Source organism: Urtica dioica, chromosome 9, assembly GCF_054948205.1.
Source record: "Urtica dioica subsp. dioica isolate 48M chromosome 9, U.dioica_male_clone48M_v1_H2, whole genome shotgun sequence".
In the NCBI taxonomy this organism is placed as follows: domain Eukaryota; kingdom Viridiplantae; phylum Streptophyta; class Magnoliopsida; order Rosales; family Urticaceae; genus Urtica; species Urtica dioica.
Genome location: NC_142764.1, coordinates 5,183,658 through 5,202,267, shown reverse-complemented (window position 1 = coordinate 5,202,267; position 18,610 = coordinate 5,183,658). Strand labels below are relative to the sequence as shown.

Below are 18,610 nucleotides of genomic sequence, written 5' to 3'. Positions count from 1 at the left end.
GAAAGTCTCGGTTTGAATAACTTAATTAAAAGTTCGAGTGAGTACGGGTTTTAGTCACAAAATTTTGTGACAAGGACGTGATTGTAACATTTTTGGAGCTATTTGAAAATAAAAATGTGAGTTTGGGGGTTGATTTAAGAAGATGCAGGAAAAAATGGGTTTGATGAATAAATTCATTTTCTTTCTTCTTATCCCCTCTTTCTCTTATCTTCTTCTCCTTCTACTATGTTCTTCACGTCGCTTCTTTTTTCTTCTTCCCCTCTACTCGTGCGCGATTCTGCAGAAAACAAGAAAGGAAAAAAAAAAAAATTCAATCGCCGCCGCTCACCACCAGCCGCGCCACTCAGCCACCACCACCTCGTCCTTCCTTCTTTCTTCCTCGTCTTCCTCTCCTTCGTCGCTCTGCCTCTCGCGCAACTCACAGCCACCGCGCGCGCGCCTCGCCGAGGAGAAGAGTCGCCGTGGCCGCTGACCGAGGAAGGACACCGAAAATCAAGTGAGAACGTGCCGAGGAGATCGATTTCATAGCAAGCAAGGTGAGGAAATTTCTTCTCCGAACTCAATTTTGAAGTTTAGGGATTTGGAATTTGATTTGGGGATTTCGAGTGCTAAGGGGATTCTTGAGGAATTTTATGTGATTTATGGATGTTTGAGCTTGATTGGTGATGTTGATAATTTGAATTGGAGTATTGAACTCGAATATCTTGGATTTAGTTTGAATTTTTGACCGAATTTCATGGATTGGTTTGGAGATTTGAATTGTTGGGGCTCTTGAATTTCTGGAGTTGTTTGATGATTATAAGACATTTCTGTGATTGTTAAATGTTTGGGTAAGAAGTTAAAGTCATGTATTGATGTGGTTTGATTTGGAATTTGATGATGGCCGTGTGGTTCTTTGTTGTGGCCGTGAGTTTACTTGGCCGTGAGACTTGTTTTGGGTATGTGATTCATTTTGATTATCGTGATTTGATTTGGAATTGATGAAAGGGATTTGAGATGTGATATATGTAGGCTCGGTTTTTATGAGTGGTTTTTGATATAGAAATGTGAAGTTTATGTCAACTAAAGTGTTTTGTTGACAAGTTATATGGTTTATTGACATGTTTGAGAATTTATGACAAGTTGGAAATGTTGTGACGTTGAGGTTTGAGTTAGATGTTCGTTTCGAGTCGGGAACTTGATTTTGGGAATTGATCGCGATGTTTGTTTTCTGAATTTCACAGCTCAGTCACAGATCGGATAGAATCGAGCGAGAGCCGGCAGAACTGAACGCGTCGAAGCCGAAGTATAGTGAATTCAGAAAAAGTTTTTAAAGCTCGATCTCACTCGTGAGTCGTTTATCGCTTTATAGCGTTAGACTCGAGTCTTAATTTTGGATTTGAGATTTGTACTCTAGGATTATTAATTATTTATTAAGAGATGTTTGAGAATTTAATTTTTGGTTAATTCATTTAGAATTCTCGATTCGTACTATTTTCGGATTATTTCTTTAATTTATTTAAGACTCGTTAAAATAAGGATTTTGATTTTATTTCGTACTCATTCTCTGGTACGAATTCGTATGAGTCTTGAATAAGTTTAGATTCCGAAAAGCCGAGAAATAAGTGAATTAAATTCTCGAACCCCTGAACCGACTCGCAGTGAATCCCGATAACGAACCTTAAGCTTGTCATCACCTTTCGGATCATTGACTGATGAGATTTCAACTTTGGGTTTTAGTTTCTCGACGCTTCAGAACGTGTTAACGCTCCAGGACGTGTAGAGTCTCGGGAAGCGTGAAAAGCAAGGAAACTCCGGAAGTCAACCAATTTTCAGACGATCTTTTCCGGGTAAGTGTGGAGACTTAAGTCAACTACATACCAAGGGAATAACCCTGTTTACGTGCATTATTGCTTGTTAGTTAACAAGAATAGGAAAAGCTTTAAAATCGAATAATCTAAAAGATTAAGGCTTCGGCCGCTTTTCCTGAAAACTTAGCGTGAGTTCGCTCAATAAGTTCAAACGTAAGATTTGTGAAACCCAGCCTTTGATATGTGATATAATCTTTCTTTAGGATTTGTGATTGACCCGTTAGAACGGGGGAGACAGGAGAGCCATGTTTAACTCTCGAATTCAAATCGAGGGTAGAAGTACCGGGAGTCACATCCCGAGTCTTCAACCTAAAACACTAACGAGCATAAAAGGGAAATGAAATATCTTTCAGGATTTATCCTGAGTCGCTCTCCTGTAAGTAGCATAGGTGTGAACTCTGAGTGCAGCAGAGTACCCGAACCTTAAAGAATTGTTGTGTCGATGGTACCAAAATGAAATGGACCCTGATGGGCTATGAGGGCCTGGGGGATGGCGCTGAGTACTCATTTATCGGGAAGTCGACCAAGAGTCGCACCCGATCTTGTTACCAGGTTATGAAGACCTGAAGAATGCACCTTGACGGGCTATGAGGGCCTGGGGGTTGCGCCGACGTCGAATGAAGTGGTACCATTAGTGGATCCCAGACTAACATTAAAACTCTTAGGCCGCCGGACGACTGCTGCTCGAAGTCTAAGGCTGGTCTCTTGTCGTTCTAGAGGTTATAGCGGGGGATGTGTGTAACCTTAAAGACGACAAGTACTAGTTAGAGTGTGCACACATTAGTCATGCTCTAGAACTTGTTAGATTTGCATCCATGCATTCTTATGTGCTTGTTTGCACGTCACATGATATCACATGGTATTTAGTCGCTTTATTTTTCTAAGTTAGACTCCCACTTGCTGAGTCAATCGACTCATAGTTTTATGACCCTTGGTAATGTAGAGAAGGGCAAGACGGCGATGTGAGCAAGGAAATGAAGACGAAGATCGGACGTGTATCTCTTGACCTTTGGGCTAGTGGAGACTCACCTGGGATCAACCTCTTCTATAGTTATAACTATATTCTGTTGAACCCCTTCCGTAAACTAAGCTCCTAAAACTATCTCTTGTAATTATTACGTAAACCCAGGAGCGGTTATGTAAATATTTAGAGTCGTAGTGAGACTCAAAGTTTGAATTGAGAAAAACGAAAAATTTACCCAGGTTTTTATATAACGACTTATAATACTTATATGATATCGTATTACGTTTAACATAAGTATTATGATTATTATGTTGATTTGATTCTGTTTTTGTTGATATGAGATATAGTATTATATTGATGCTGTGACTTGTGACGTAACCCACCGTCGCGGCTCGTGAACCGGCGATGAGAGGTCGCGGGTCGTGACATAACTGGTCTCACAAGAGCACCGGCCTCAGACACAGCTGGTCGACCTTTGATGACACAATCCATCGACCCTCTGAGGACACAATCGGTCGGCCTTAAGGCTCAGTCGGATGCCCGCACGCTGGCTCGACCGGTCACGCAGTGCCCCAGTCAGACGATCGAGCAAGGGACCGACCGGTCAAGGCCGGACAGTCGAGAGAGGACCGACTTATCACGGCCGGACGGCCATACAAGTGACCTAGCCGTCTAGCCTCCTTGCTCCGCAAACGCGATGCTTCGCCAATAAATAAGAGACCCCAGCTCTATTTCCAAGGTAATTGGAATTTGAGTTCTGAAACACTGTCAAACCTCTTAGTCACTCGTTTCACTAATCTTTTGCCTCTAAACACCTTTCTTCCACCTCAATCCTCCTAATGTTGAGCGTCAGAGAGGTAAACAGAGGCAACCCCTCTGTTTCCAATTTGTAGTTCACCTTTCCTTCTATTTCAGAATACCTCGGAGGACGTGGAAGGTCATTCACAGCTAGGGACGAGCTCGGGACACCGAGTTCAGGACGCTCAAGCTTGAACGCAACTACTTGGTCCGACATTGGGTCGAACCGTTCTGAGCTTCTCCATTGTTGTCCGAAAATGAGCGACAACATTATTTAAAAAGTACACTAATTCATTTTTGACTTTCACAGAGGCTCCCTACTGCTTTGATGCTCAGACCTCTCGCGGCTTGGGTAACGGACTACGCGTGCTGCTGAAAAGATCTATGTAAGTTTAATTTTATTTTCATTAACATTTCACGTTCCAATTACTATAATTAATTTTGTAATTATTGTACGGAAGCTCGGATCATAGATCAGCTAGCTGATATACGACGCCAAGCTCAAGAGCGAGGGGAACCCCCGAGCAAAGACACTATGGAGCAGGTTGTAACGTCTATTGTTCTCGACCTGCGACATGACTAGGCTTCATGGATAAGTCCATTAAGACCTCGTTTGGATCTGGTAGAAGCCCAAGCTCACGACATCGAGACTGGACCTTCATTAGCCCAAGTCAAGGAATATCTCGTGTGGGACGCAATGATGTCATTGCCATGAGGAGCAGTGAGAGACCTAGTTGGTGCATATGACGCCTTGTCTAGGGGAACGCTTAACCTGGAGCTTATGCCCATGGAGATCGAGAATGTGAGCCGCTGCAGGTTGCCGTCATCGAGCTCCCCGCGTATATCCGAGCGCACCAATGAGCCACAGCGACGATCGCTCGAGGATCCTTCATCTTCATTGGCTCAAGCTAGTAGAGGACGACATGGCCCCGACCCTGATGAGCTTGGATATGGACTAGCTGGAAGATGTGGTGGACGCAGAGAAGCTCCCAATGTTGACCGCGGTTATTATTAGTCTTTTCATTCACACTTTTTATTATCTTCATAATATTTTTTCGTTTTATTTTATTCAAACATTTGATTAGATAAATTCTATGTACTTTGTTATAAATGAAAGTTTTGATTTTATATTTTTGAAACTTAAATTAAATGAAATCTGCGAATTTTAATTAGAATTCGAAAAGTGTATTATATATAAAAAAAAAAAAGAATAATAAATAGCGACATTAGAAGCGACAATCTACTTCTAATGTCACTTCTAAATATTTTCTGTAAAATGGTGGGAAAAGATTAGAAGCGACATTCCGCTTTTAATGTTGCCTCTAAATTGTTCAGCTATTTTTGGCACCAAAAAATTCGACTTATAAGCGACGGTTGAGGTGACTAGTTGTTCCTAAATATGTAGAAGCGATGGACTTTTAGAAGCGAACGTTTATAAATGAAGTTTTTGCTTCTAAAGGCAGAATATAAGTAAATTTTTTGCCTTTAGAGGCAAAAATTGTCGCTTCTAAATGCTTTTTTTTTGTAGTAGTGTGAGCTTCAAAGAAGGAGTGAACCCCTTATTCTCGAATTCTCTTCCATGCTCACTACGGATGGCCATGATATGTTCACCACTGATCTCCTTTTCTCTTTGAAGCTTTGTACATAGAGTAGTGAGCAATTTGATAACATCTGATTTTTCCCTAAGAAAGTTTACCCAAGAATAGCGAGAAAGATCATCAACATACATGAAAACACTGACAACCAATACTTTCAATTTACATGGAACTCATTAGGTCCACGTGTAGAAGCTCTAGAGGTCTCCTAGCATTGATATGTGTGGTGCTTCTGTGAACTGCCTTTGTTTATTTTTCCATATGACAATCTCCATAAACAAAGCTGAGATCTTCATGGAGTGTAGGAAGTCTTCTGACAAGCTATCATGAGCAACTTTCTTCATGGTTCTCATGTTGTGGTGCCCCATTCTCTTGTGAAAAAGAACCATCTCATTGGACTTGCTAAACTGATAAGTTTTTCGAGAAGTTGTTTGACCAACTCATAGAAGATAGCAGTCATTTGTTGAACTATTTCCTTCGAGGAGGTATCGATTCTTCTAGTCGAACAATTGTAGTTTTTCTTAGTGCATACCACATGGTGGTCTCCGTCACACAGCTGGCTTACACTGATTAAGTTGGCTTTCAAACCATCAACGAGATAAGCCTTCCATCTGGAGAGTAACTTTCCAAACAATTCTTCCGTTTTCATCATCTCCAGATTTTACATTCATAGTCTTGCATGACCTCATGTTGATAAGGTAGTTTCTGTCACTGGTCATATGCCCTGAACATCTGCTATCAAATTACCACCCGCTCTCTTGTAGGCCACAAAACATGTATGCTGTTTCACTCTCCATTCTTGCTTCCTTACTCTGGGTATTCCGAGATCTTCGAAATACTTGAAAGAACAAGATTTGATATGGTAAGCTTTATTACAATAGTAACAAACCAACTTCTTCTTTTGCCTGCTAGTTGTCGGAGTGACATGTTTCTTTAGTTTCTTGAACATCTTCTTAGAAACTTCATTCTTCATGTGCTCTCTAGCTTTCACAAATTTGGTCTCCCCTCATGATGATTCCCATGAAAACCAAACCATGTATTGCTCCACTTTTTCCCTGTGATTCAAGGATGGTATCAAGATTGCTAGAGCCTGAGTTGAACTTCTTCACATTCTTCTTCAGTTGGCTTAATTCTTCTGAGGATTATGAGTAAGCTTTCTCAGTAATCATATCAGCTATTTTTTTTTCTCAAGAGAATTTTTCTTAAATTTCAGAATTGTAATGTTATGGTTTAGCTTTTTGTTGTTATTGATGACTATGACCCACTTGTCGTGTAGCAGAGCGTAGATCCTAATGACGTCTTACTTAGTCACTTAAATTTTTTTATCACTACTCCAATCATCAGGAAATGGTTCATGCAACTTCTGGTTTGTTCCTATGACAATATTAAAGGCCAGATAATTAGAGGTTTCTTCATCCCGTCTGCTTCCGTCAGAGTCGTCATCACTCCAGTTAGCTATTGGAAAAAGTAAGTATCAGACACAAATAATCACTCTGATACCACTTGCTGGTGATGCACATAGGGTATCGGATACGAACAACCGTTTCAATACCATTTGCTGGTTAATCACGGTTGGGTATCGGACACGAACAATCGCTCCGACACCATTTGTTTAGTGACCAAGCGGGTATGAGACACGAACAATTGTTCTCAAAACACTTGTATAGTGATGTGCTCACCTTGATAACCATATAAGTTGTGGACTTAATTAATTACAATAACAAGAGTCACATTGATTCATCCAAAAGAGTCATGACTCAATTTGGACACTGGCCAGTTCATTTATTCACATTCCAAGGAACAAAGCACCAGGTGATATACATTGCATTTCAGCAATCTTGTACATGAATTCCATACCTATGAATCTTCACAAAGTTACTCATGACATCTTCATAACTTAGTACTTCACCATTCATTAGAAAAAAAACAACTAATTATTAGTATGTTGTTCATAATTAAAAAAAACAACTACTCATTAATTAGAAAAAAACAACTAATTATTAGTATATTTTGTTCATAAATAAAAAAATAACTCTTTTATTTATCTTAAATTATTAAAAAAAAAAATTCAAGCACGTCGGAACTCGTCGGAACGTGTCGGAATTGGTCGGAGTCGGAAATTTCCGATGAAGACCATCGGAATCCATTGGATTCGGTCGGATCCGACCGAATCCGATGGATTCCGATGGTCTTCATCGGAATTTCCAGTTTTTTTTTTTTTTTTAAATCTATTTCATCTCCAAATCTCATTCAAATCAACCTAAAATAACTAATAAGTACTAAAATCTTGTATCCTATCAATCCTACACTAATCAAACCATGGGAAAAAAAAACTAACCTTTTTTTGTCATTTTTTAGGTATGGAAGTTTGAGAGCTTGAGATCTTGGTGGAGGTCGGATTTGTGGTGGTTTCGGTCGGATTTCGTGTCGTGGGCGTCGGAGGAGGTCGGATTTGGTGTGGTTGGGCGTCGGAATGTGGCGTCCGTCGGATTTGGTGTGGAGAGCAAGTGAGAGAAAGTGAGAGAGTGAGAGTGAAAGAGATGGATTTGAGATGGAGAGGGTTTATTTTGAATTGAGGGTATTTTCGTCCAAAATTGATACAAAAGTCCAATTTTTGATATTTTTAAATAGTGAGTCTAATTGAGATATTTTCATCCCTTTCGGGTCTAGAAAATGAAATCTCTCTCTCTCTCTCTCTCTCTCTCTCTATTTTAGGCAATGGACACAAATTATAGACACATTTCTTTGAGTTTATTTGTATGGTGACTTGAGCACTCAAATCAAGACGGTGGTGAGTTGTTAGTAATCATAACCCAAAAGCTTCTACAAAGATCAAGCACGCTTCAAGAGATCGGTGTCTTGTTCATTTATTATTTTAAATATTATATGCATCATTTTTTTAGATGTATTCAATCCTGTTTGAGAAAATGGAAATTTTTCTTATCAATTGTTCATATTTGTTATATCAAATCTTTTTCCAACCCCTAAATACTATTTTATGGCCATGATAAATTATCATGCTAGTTTAGCTTATTCTTAGCAAGTGGTCCAAAGTTTTCGGGAGAAAGTCATAATACCATTTCTCCTCCTACGGTTAAGACGCGAAATCGAATGCCGCGGGCGGCATTGCCCATATTCATTTAATTATAGTGCGTGTGGTAATACAATAGATTTTCGAATTTATCTACCATATATTTATATACTCCTGTATCAATGGTTAAAAATGCCCTCCTAGAAAGAAAAAAAAAATAGTATTAGCAAGTTTGGGACTCATTTAAATATAAATTGATAACATTTGCTATTATTATATGATTTTTTGATAAATTAACATGCAAAAACTTAACCATAATTTTAAGTGAGAGATAAATTTAATAAACTAATAAAATATATGATTAATTTTACAATAAACAAATAAATGAACGTATTTTGAGAAAAAGTAAATAAATAAATGAAGGTATGGTTGAGATCCATTTTAAAGTGCAAGGATGGCACCAATTTAATATAATCAAGAGATAAATATGGTGTTTTCTCTAATATATGTAAATAATTATATTATTTTTCTACCGTCCAACTCGAATATTATAAGAATAAAAAAAATAAAATATCAATAAAAAGAATCTCACACCAATAATCTAAAAACAATCTTGGTTTTTAGAATAATTTTGTAAGTAATTTCACATCAACTATTGGTAATGTCTTTCAAAAAAAAAAAAAAAAAAAAATCTAAAAACAATCTCTAAAAAAAATGAGAAAATAAAAATGTGACAGCATTAACTGATAAAGAATAAGGAAAAAGAAAAAGGCATTTCAATCAGAGAGAAAGAGAGACAGGGTTTGTTCGGCTGTCGCTTTAGCCTGCTTTGGTTGAACAATCTTCAACTCTCTCTTAACTTCTAAGTGCAACCCCACAAACACAAACCCCACATAATACACATTGATATACATTCATACATTATCTGTGTGTATTACTAATTGCAGCAACAACCGTATATATGAGTTGTAAGTTAGTGAGCGTTGGTTGGGCCTTTGATTGAGGTCAGTAATACATTCCAAACGCAAGAAAGAATCTCCTTGCTTTTATTTTATTTTTTATTTTTATTATTTAAGTTTTTCCATTTGTTTGGTGTACTATTTTAACATAAGATATGATTATGGTATATTTTTTGGTTGAATATTTGGGCCGTGGAAAAGGAAAATCCACATTTCACATATATCTCTCTTACCTCTCTCTACGCTTCTTCTTCACTCTTTGTGCCATTACGAAGAAAAAAATAACAAGCAGTTGATTGATCGACAATCGTTTCTCCCCCAATTACCAATCTGGGCTCTTTTTTTCTCTTTTTTTTATATAATCTTTGACATGTCGTCGTCGTTCTCAGGTATGTCTTTGAGTTTATGAGTTAAAGACAATATGATATTGTATTGATATATAAATACCCATTGCTTATTTAAGAGAAAGAAAGGTAAATAGATCTTGTTGTGTGATTGATTTCAATAGCGAATTTAGTTAATCTGAATTTGTCCAAGCTTATTTTTTAGTCAAAGGTCAATGGGCTAACCTTGGTTTGCTTGCTTCTGAAACTTTCTGGTGTTATAAGGAGATATAGACTGTATTTGTTTGATAATCCAATAATTGCTTCCAATTTATAGCATTATGACCTTTGTTTTATTTCTAATTTTTTGCTATTATTTTGGTTTTAATACTAACTGTTATGATTTTACTCCAGGGTTATGTTAAGTTGAAGAGAGACGATAATACGAATCGAAAATGAATTCTGGGAAGTGGATTAAGTCAGTTTTTAGATTGAAGAAATTGAAGAAAGGTGGTCGAAAACGAGCCAAGGTATAATTTAATAGGTTGAGCTGTTTTATTTTGCGTAAGCTTCAAAAATTGCTCAGATATGAGTGGCATGGAAAGTTCCTTGCTTTTTGTAAAGGAGATATACAAGTGTATTTTCATTTGGATTTAAAAAATAAATAAACAGATATTCAAACTTGATTGGGCTTAAACCAGAAAAAGACAGAAAAGTGATAGTTTTTTTATATCGCGTATTCCGAATTTCAACATGCTAATATGTAACGAGTTATGATGATGAATCGCTTATGCTCTCCTTCATTAGTATTTGGTTGAAATTTATATTCCTATGAGAATGCTGATTTATTTTTGGCGTCTTCGGAGCAGGAATCTTCGGTTTGTGGGAAGGGGAATAATAGTTTGCGTAAAGGGTCTAATACTTTGATAAATGGATCGCTGGGCGTCCCAATTGAGAACGTCGCCGCAACTCGGATTCAAACCGCGTTCCGAGGATATAAAGTAAGAAATATGAATTCTTACTACGTTTGTGAGAAGGCTATCCAGAACAGCTATTCATGATCACATTCACTGTTTTATGATGATATTTATTTTATTGACAGGCTAGAAAAGCATTGCGTCGCTTGAAGGGGGCGCTGAGATTACAGAGAGCGATCCAACTTTACCCGGCTCAAAGGCAATCCACGAGCACATTGGGCCATCTTCACTCTTGGTGCAATATTCAAAGTCAAGTCAGAGCTCGCAGGCTTTGCATGGTGACCGAAGGCCGGACCAAACAGAAGAAGCTCGAGAGCCAACAGAAACTTGAGGCAAAGCTTCAGAATCTAGAGGTACGTGAGACGAACCACGGTTGACTTCTAAAAAAGTTTATGACTTTTAATGGAAAATATATATATATATATATATATATATATATATATATATATATTATTTGGTTCAGGTGGAATGGAGTGGCGGGGCTGAGACGATGGACGGAATCCTTGCGAAGATATACCAGAGAGAAGAAGCTTCCGTGAAGCGAGAGCGAGCGATGGCATACGCGTTTTCTCATCAAGTATGCTCTTCTTCTTCTCACGTTTTTTTTATCGTTTTCGAAACAAGGAAACTTGACAAACAAGGCACGTGTTGCAGTGGCGAGCCAACTGTAGTCAGAGCCAAGGTTTGGGGAGTGACGAGCTCGGGAAATCTAATTGGGGTTGGAGTTGGAAGGAGCGGTGGATCGCTGCTCGCCCATGGGAAACCCGTGTGAGCCCAAAGAAAGATCAGAGCAAGAAGACCAGTAACAAGTCAACGAAGACACCCAAAACCCCGGTCTCGGTCAAAATCCCGGTGTCGGTCAAAACCCCAGTGTCCTCGATCAAAACTCCGTCGTCAAAGGCGCGGAGATTGTCTTTTCCATCTTCCGAGAAAATGCTGCCAAATAATGATAGCCCCAAAGTGAAAGAAGAGTTGGTCTCCTAGTTTTCAAGGTCAACAGTACGAATCCCGGATAAATGCCAGGTTCGTTTTTTTACTAAAAAAAAAAAAAAAAAAAAAAAAGGTGTGCGGTCGATGTAATTGCAAAGTGTTGCGAGAAGAGACGTTTTACATTATTTATTGTTTTGTTTCTGTTTTCCAAAAAAATTTCTTGTACATGGAGTGGTGTGGAAGTCGTCATAATTTTTTGGTTGCCCAAAGAATAATTTGATCTTGTTATCCTTCTCCTTTTTTTTCCTTTGTAGATCTCTTGGAAGGAGGAATTATTTTATTTGTAATGTAAATAGTTTGGTTTTCTAAATTGTTTCATTGTGAAAAGATGTTTGAGAAATGTTTCCTTAAATTTCTTGATCTGGTATGGCTCTGATAGTTGATGAATCTCTTGAAACCGGTGCTTCAAAGCCTGTCATGGAATTTTCGGTTGCCAGAGAGAGAGAGTCGGTAATAATGGAATCAAGGGTTAAACTTTCTCTGTTTCTATAATTAGAGAAGCTGGTTTTGGAGCTACGGTATATTAAGCAGCGTCAAATGAAAGGTTAAATTCTTTTGCCGCAAATAGTCCATGGACTTTTATGAATGTACTGTTTTGGTCCTCTTAACATTCTTTTTTGGCATTTTATCCCTACTCTGTTGATTTTGTAGCATTTCTGGTCCTTATAAAAAAATGGATTTTTAATTTTTAATTTATTAACGAAATTCAACACCTCAACTTCAAACATATTTACAAATTCAGATAACTTTAAATTAGAATTTTCCAAGCCAGAGCTCGTAATAATTTTTATGATTTGATTAACCCAATATTTCATTTACAAATATAATAAAGGTTCAACTACTCACAATTTCATCAATATTGCGTCGATTTTATTCTCAGACGAAAATCAAATTTTAAAGCATTTCTTTTAGTCATAATGGCAATCAAAACCGTTTACATTGACTTAAAGAATGTTCTCCAATATTTGTGGGTCCTAATTAGTAAAATATATGTCTGTCGGCAATATGAAGATGTTAAAACTTCACACAACCTATCCTAATATTTCATTTTACAAATATATTAAGGTCCAACTACTTGAAATTTCATAAATATTGCATTGAATTTACTTGAACGAAAATAAAATTTTAAAGACATTTATCTTATTCATTAATGGCAATCGCAACCGTTTACAGTAACTGAAAGATAGTTCTTCAATACTTATGACTTCTAATTGGTAAATTTTATGTCACTCAACAATGTGAAGATGTTAAAAGTTCAAATATTTGTCAAAATAACTTTAAATTGGAGATTTTGTAGCTCAAAATGTCAGAAGACTCATTTTTTCACGAGCTCGTAGTGATTTTTGTGATTTGATTTTTAGTGACAAATAAAATCTTATCAATTTTATAAAAGAAACTAACTACATTATATCTTGACTCTAAATATACTACATTAAAAAAAATTAAACTGTTAGAGCATTATTTGATTTAAATAAATCAAGTATTTATTGCAACTAACAAACCATCTACCTCATTTTAAGGATCTATCTAAAATTTCATTTTATTAGAAAAATTGTCCAACAGACCGAAGTAAATTAATTAATATAAGTTAGGTTAATTTTTTTACTTCGACCTGTTGGGCTATTTTTCGAAGTAAATAAATCAACATGACTGGTTAATCAATTTACTTCGACCTAATCGATCATTTTCTTAATAAAATGAAACTTTTGTTATTTAAAAAAAATGGTAAATTATTGGGCTACTGGGCTAATCGCCCTTTTAAATAAATACTGAGCCTATTATTATAGTATTAATTCAAGGCATTTACCGTTTTGAATATTTATTTTGTTTGCTAAATCTAGTTCGCAAAGACAAGATGTGATAAGAGATCTAAAGGTTGTGTTTGGTAGTTAACTCAAAAAGTTTTTTGTTTTCTGTTTTCTAATTTTTGTAGTTGTATTGAAAAACTGTTTTGTAGTTGTTTTCAAAAAGATGTTTGGTACAGTTTTCATTTTTGTTTTTGAGAAAGTGAAAAAACTGAAAAAAGTGTTTGGTATAGTTTTCATTTTTGTTTTTAAAAGAATGAAAAGAGAAGATGAGGAGAAAGATGAGAGAAGAGAATAATTTTTTTTTCAAAAACACCTTTTATTTGTTTTCAGTTTTCTTTACTTTTTTCCAAAACAAATTCAAAAATTTTTGAAATTTTTTTCCAAAAACACCTAACCAAACATGTTTTCAATTTTGGTTTTCAATTTTTTCAATCCAAAAACTAGAAAACAGTTTTTGAGTGAAGAAACAAACATTTACTCTCTCTTTCCCTGGTGTGATAGTAAATGCAATGGAAGCAAAGTATTAGCAGTTTAAAACAACTCAACATATTTTCGTACAAACATTAATCTAGTAAGGTACAATTATGCCAACAAAACAGCTTGAATAATAAAAAATACATTCTTGGATCATCCAAACTAGATTTGGAGACCGCTATTCGATACTGTCTAAACATACCATAGCGTCACAACCAACTAATACCTGAGGAACCCACCTGCGGAAAATCCTTGGGTAGAGAGTCCATCGGAATCAGCAGGGACACGAATGAGAGGATTAGTTGATTCGAGAAGTGAGAGAAAGCTAGTGGACTGAAGGGTCTTGTCTGAATCGATGAGCTGTTGAGAGAAGCCAAAATCAGGACTCGGATCTCTGAGACTGAAACCGTACAGATCTTGTGGAGCTTGGCTTACGAGGACAATGGCTTCGATGGCCGATCTGGCGTTGAGGATGAGCCAGTCGATGGCCTTGCTGGGCTGGTCGTAGCCGAGGCGGTCCTGAATGTCGAACAACTCAATCGCCGTTGGAGCCGAGAGCCTCACTCGCCGGTCTCTCAGGCCCTTCGAAGTCGACACTTTGTTGTGCCTCGTTCTCGATGATCTCTCGGGGATTGAATCGCCGCAACAAGTGCTCTCTGAGAATGACCGTTTCTTACCATGTTCGCTGCTCTGCCGAGTCTCTTCTTTCTCTCTGTCTACTAAATACCTCCACATCTTTCGAATTCCTTAACCTAATCTTTTTTTTTTTTTTTTTTTTTATAAAAATCATTATATATATATATATATATATATATATATATATATATATATATATATAAAGAGATCAGAATTCACAACCCAAACAACACAAATGGAACATCACAAGTATAGTAATAAAGGATCACCTTTGTTGAGAGCTGGGCTTGACAATAGGGACTCGTGGGAATTTGTTTCTCATGGAGTGGTGTAACTGTGGAGAAGAGTGAGAGTTTCAAGGGAGAGACAAAAAAGGGAAGAAGCAGTGGAAATGGAAGTAGTGACTGTTGCTGAGTGAGTGAATGATTGTGAATGTGTGGGAAATAATAAGAAAGATTCCTCAAAATGAAAAAGACAGTTTGGGTTGAGTTCAATAATGTTGGACAAAAGTGTTCCTGTCGCATGCTTCCCTCAATCCCATCGACCAAAGTCTCATCGCTTTTCACTTGGGACCCCCCTCGCCTATATATAAATAAGTTCTATCAATATGCTTTCAAATAACCTACTTCATTAGCTTTCTTTTAAGTTCTAATATAAGTTCCTAGCACTAAAAACACTCATTCATTACACCCAGAAACGTGAAAAGTAATCTAATTATAATCATCGACATTGCTTTTTCTATTGTAATCTGGTTTTGCAATCTTTTTTTTTTTTTTTTAAATCTGAGGTTTTATTATTCAGAGTCATCTTTATATAGGTATAAGAAAGCACTTCATATAATCACTGTGAATTTAGTCGATTTCACTGCAGTGAGACTCCCTTTTATAGTCATGAGTCGTCACTCGTGGCTAAGGAAAAAGCTTAGATCTATTGCAAATATGATATTATGTTATATTTAACCTATATAAAAGGGGGATTTTATTTCTTTTTAGACCACATGCTTGTAAAATTTCATAATTAAACTTCATAGTGGCCAACTTATAAAATTTGACTTTTGCCACGTTTTTATACATGAATGCAATATCTTTATTTTTAGCCATATAAATATTATCGGTAGTCATCGGAATTCATCGGATTCCATCTTAACTCATCAGATTCAGATTTTTAAGAGTTAAAATTAAAGGGGAAACAACAGTACTCCAAAATGAGTTGTTGTCCTTAAATAGCATCAGATGAAATTCGATTAAATCAGATGCAATCTGATTAAATTCGATGAAATTCGATTAAATCAGATGCAATCTGATTAAATTCGATGAAATCCAATTAAATGTTCTTAATAATAGACTAATATTTTATCCAAAAACATGTCAAAAGTCATGTTCTGAGACAGAGGATTGAGAGAATGAGAGAGTAAGAGAGTTAGAGAGGGAGAAGTGGTAGAACAAAAGATAATTAGGTTAGGAATGATTTATTATGTTTAGAGGGATATTTTTGTAATTTTTCATAGTTACTAGATCTAGAAAATGAAATTTCTTTTTCAAAACGTTGATGTCATCGATGTCGTTCAGTTATCTTCCATTCGTTGGAAGCTCACACACGACGTGCTTTTGTACAATACTAATTTTGAATCAATGGTGTCTTGAGGTATCATCATTCGATATTAAAAAATATATGATACTTGTACTAATAATTGTTATACCCTCTTTCTAATTAAAAAACGCCGTACAAGTTTATCCTATATGTATTTACACATATATTCTAGTTGTAACATATTAAGGATTTTTTTTTAAAAGCTCATTATATAATCGGTAAAAATGGGTGCAAATTTTATTAATTTATTTCATTCTGTAACAACTCAATCTACCATGTGAAGTATGAATTCATTGGTGCCCCTAATGATATAGTAAAAGTATGTGTTATCGATCATTTTAAAAAATATTAATTTTTTGTGATTTGTAAGGAATTTCATGTCAAAGCCCAAATGAGGCTCACAAAAAAGCTCGATCCAGGCCCACAAAGGCAAAAAGGCAAAAAGAAACAAGCAGTCACACGAGCACGCAGCAACTGCGCGCGCCGCGTAGGCTCGTGCACGCGTCACGCGCAAGCCTCTGTGCGACACGCGGACCAACGCACGCGCATGGGATCGTAGTGCACGCGCGAGAGGCCTCTCGGGCGTGCCTTGTCTTCTCCAATTTCAAATTTTTGAGCTCTTTTCAACCCTCCAACTATAAACTTCACCCAAGGGGAAAAAAAAGTAATCAATTATAAACACTCTCTACTCGATTCTGGAGTCTTGAAACGTTGTCGAGGACCCTGCACACTAGATTTCACTCTAATCGAACAAGAGTCTCTAATACTCTTAAATAATAACAGTGCTCCCACTTCACTCATAGGAATTAGACTAGTGGTGTTGAGCGTCGGAGCGCACGACAGAGGCACCGCCTCTGCGCCTTTCTAGATCATCTTCTTCTTCTTATTGTCAAATCTCCGCGACAAGCGAAGAGCGTTCTTGAGTTAGAGGATCGACACTTGAGACTTTCGAGTTCCGCACACTCGGCTCGGACACCGCCACATGATCCGGCATTGGGTTGACCGGCTCGAGTCAAATTTCAGCGACAATTTTATACTTTACTTGTTATTTGAAGTCTTTGTATGGTGTATTTTGTTGGAATTAAACATGTGTATGGCTGATTTGTGGCAACATTTTGAGTGGGCTCCATTCATCGGAATTTAATAATTCCAAGTGATACGGATTCCTCGTAACGAGGGTGCCAAAAGTGAATATTTCTTTGCCAAAATCGGACCTAAGGTGAATGAGAAAGTGACGAGCTGGACGAAGTGACGAGGTCGACTGGACGAAGTGACTAAGTCATTCCAGCTCGACTGCGCGAGGTCGACTGGACGAAGTGACGAAGTCATTCCAGCTCGACTGGACGAGATCGACTGGACGAAGTGACGAAGTCATTCCAGTTCGACTAGGCTAGGTCGACTGGACGAAGTGACGAAGTCATTCCAGCTCGACTGGACGAGCTCGACTTGACGAGCTCGACCGGACGAAGTGACGAAGTGTACGTTTGAGAATTAAAGCCAATGGGTTGTATGCTTCAATTCAATGGTTTTTGAGCTTTAAGTGCGCATTATGGCTGTGTAATAATGCCATTAAGGCTGAAAACGTTGGACTGTTCGCATGGTTTTGAATTCAAAACGGTGTGTTAAATGGCTGGGTGTAATAACCTGCGTTAATGCCTTTATGGCTGGACGTTTTTGAACTTCAAACCGACGTAGCCTTGGCCTATATAAAGAGGCTTCAACTCATTCAGGAAAAAAACGAATTCCATAGTTCTCCCACTGTTCCCGAGTATCTCTCCTTCCCCAGAAATTTTTCTTTTGTTTTGGTCGTGGTGATAGTTTTTGCACTGGTTCCAGTTCGCCGAGAGTCAAGTCTTTTGGTGCGAAGCTTGCCTCTGCTAGTCGTTGTATCCTGGGAGGCTTTCGCTCATTTATTCCAGCATCCGTGGGAGGGCGATAAAAAGCTTCAAGGAAACCGTCCAACGGGCCTCGACTATTTTTTTCCCGTTTTTGGGTTTTCCGGTTCTAAGGTTTACCTGGTTATTTGTAATTGTTTTACGTGTATATTTTCTTTCCATGCAAAGTGTCTTATGTTATTTACGTCAATATTAATACAATATTGCTAACAATCTTGAAGCTTTTTACATTTAAGGCAGGTTGCGAGGAAGGAAAATAAGTGAATTTTTTCACTATTTTTCGGATTTGTTTTGAAGATTCTAATTTGTGGATTTCTTTTGTAGAAATATGACTAACGTGAACGACTCGATGAACGTGAATGTTGAGGGGAACGTCAATGACAATCCCTCCTTGGTGAACAACCCGCCGAACTTGATCAACATTGGCCAAATCCCTGTGGCTTTGGGACAAGGCACGATGGGGGCTACGGCCGAGAACGGACCCGCGGGTCTCGTTCAAACCGATGGCGGGTTTGGGCCTAGATGCTCCAAACATGGGTGTGGCTCGTGGGCCTCCCTCGGTGATGCCGGCCGAGTGACCGGGGAAGTTTGACGGGCTCAACTTCAAACGATGGCAACAAAAGATGGTCTTTTTCTTGACGACCATAGGACTTGCTCGGTTTTTGACCGAAGATCCTCCGGCCACTCCTCGTGAGGGTGAAGCCGACCCACAAGTGCTTC

At 37.7% G+C, this 18,610-nt stretch overlaps 2 protein-coding genes and 1 long non-coding RNA gene across 4 annotated transcripts; 2 read left to right on the top strand and 1 right to left on the bottom strand.

The window, feature by feature from the left end:
• The first annotated feature begins 285 nt into the window (after positions 1-285).
• LOC149384663 (uncharacterized) lies at positions 286-3,049 on the top strand. Its single transcript, XR_016301462.1, has 4 exons — positions 286-536; positions 1,224-1,328; positions 1,720-1,829; positions 2,794-3,049. It is a non-coding gene; the product is annotated as an uncharacterized LOC149384663 (long non-coding RNA).
• A 6,073-nt stretch (positions 3,050-9,122) lies between these two features.
• IQD9 (IQ-domain 9) lies at positions 9,123-11,839 on the top strand. 2 transcript variants are annotated; one of them, XM_089627106.1, is made up of 6 exons: positions 9,123-9,242; positions 9,935-10,050; positions 10,390-10,521; positions 10,623-10,850; positions 10,961-11,074; positions 11,152-11,839. In XM_089627106.1, the coding sequence occupies exons 2-6, from the start codon at positions 9,976-9,978 to the stop codon at positions 11,479-11,481; spliced, it is 879 nt and encodes a 292-aa protein (XP_089483232.1). In that variant the 5' UTR covers positions 9,123-9,242; positions 9,935-9,975; the 3' UTR covers positions 11,482-11,839. The 2 variants fall into 2 exon arrangements, with proteins under 2 accessions (XP_089483232.1, XP_089483231.1); XM_089627105.1 differs by lacking the exon at positions 9,123-9,242 and adding an exon at positions 9,358-9,586.
• Positions 11,840-13,328: 1,489 nt separating this feature from the next.
• LOC149384661 (uncharacterized) lies at positions 13,329-14,927 on the bottom strand. Its single transcript, XM_089626797.1, has 3 exons — positions 14,675-14,927; positions 13,768-14,526; positions 13,329-13,356 (listed from the first exon to the last, which is right to left on the bottom strand). Exon 2 carries the CDS (start codon positions 14,502-14,504, stop codon positions 13,989-13,991), a length of 516 nt encoding a protein of 171 aa, XP_089482923.1. The 5' UTR covers positions 14,505-14,526; positions 14,675-14,927; the 3' UTR covers positions 13,329-13,356; positions 13,768-13,988.
• Between the last annotated feature and the right edge of the window lie 3,683 nt (positions 14,928-18,610).

Bases quoted from the DNA above. Each gene is read 5' to 3' on its own strand.
- IQD9 (XM_089627106.1), top strand. From the start codon at position 9,976: ATGAATTCTGGGAAGTGGATTAAGTCAGTTTTTAGATTGAAGAAATTG. The intron at 10,522-10,622 runs GTAAGAAATATG...TTTTATTGACAG, and splicing joins CCGCGTTCCGAGGATATAAA to GCTAGAAAAGCATTGCGTCG. The intron at 11,075-11,151 runs GTATGCTCTTCT...CACGTGTTGCAG, and splicing joins CATACGCGTTTTCTCATCAA to TGGCGAGCCAACTGTAGTCA.
- LOC149384661 (XM_089626797.1), bottom strand. From the start codon at position 14,504: ATGTGGAGGTATTTAGTAGACAGAGAGAAAGAAGAGACTCGGCAGAGC.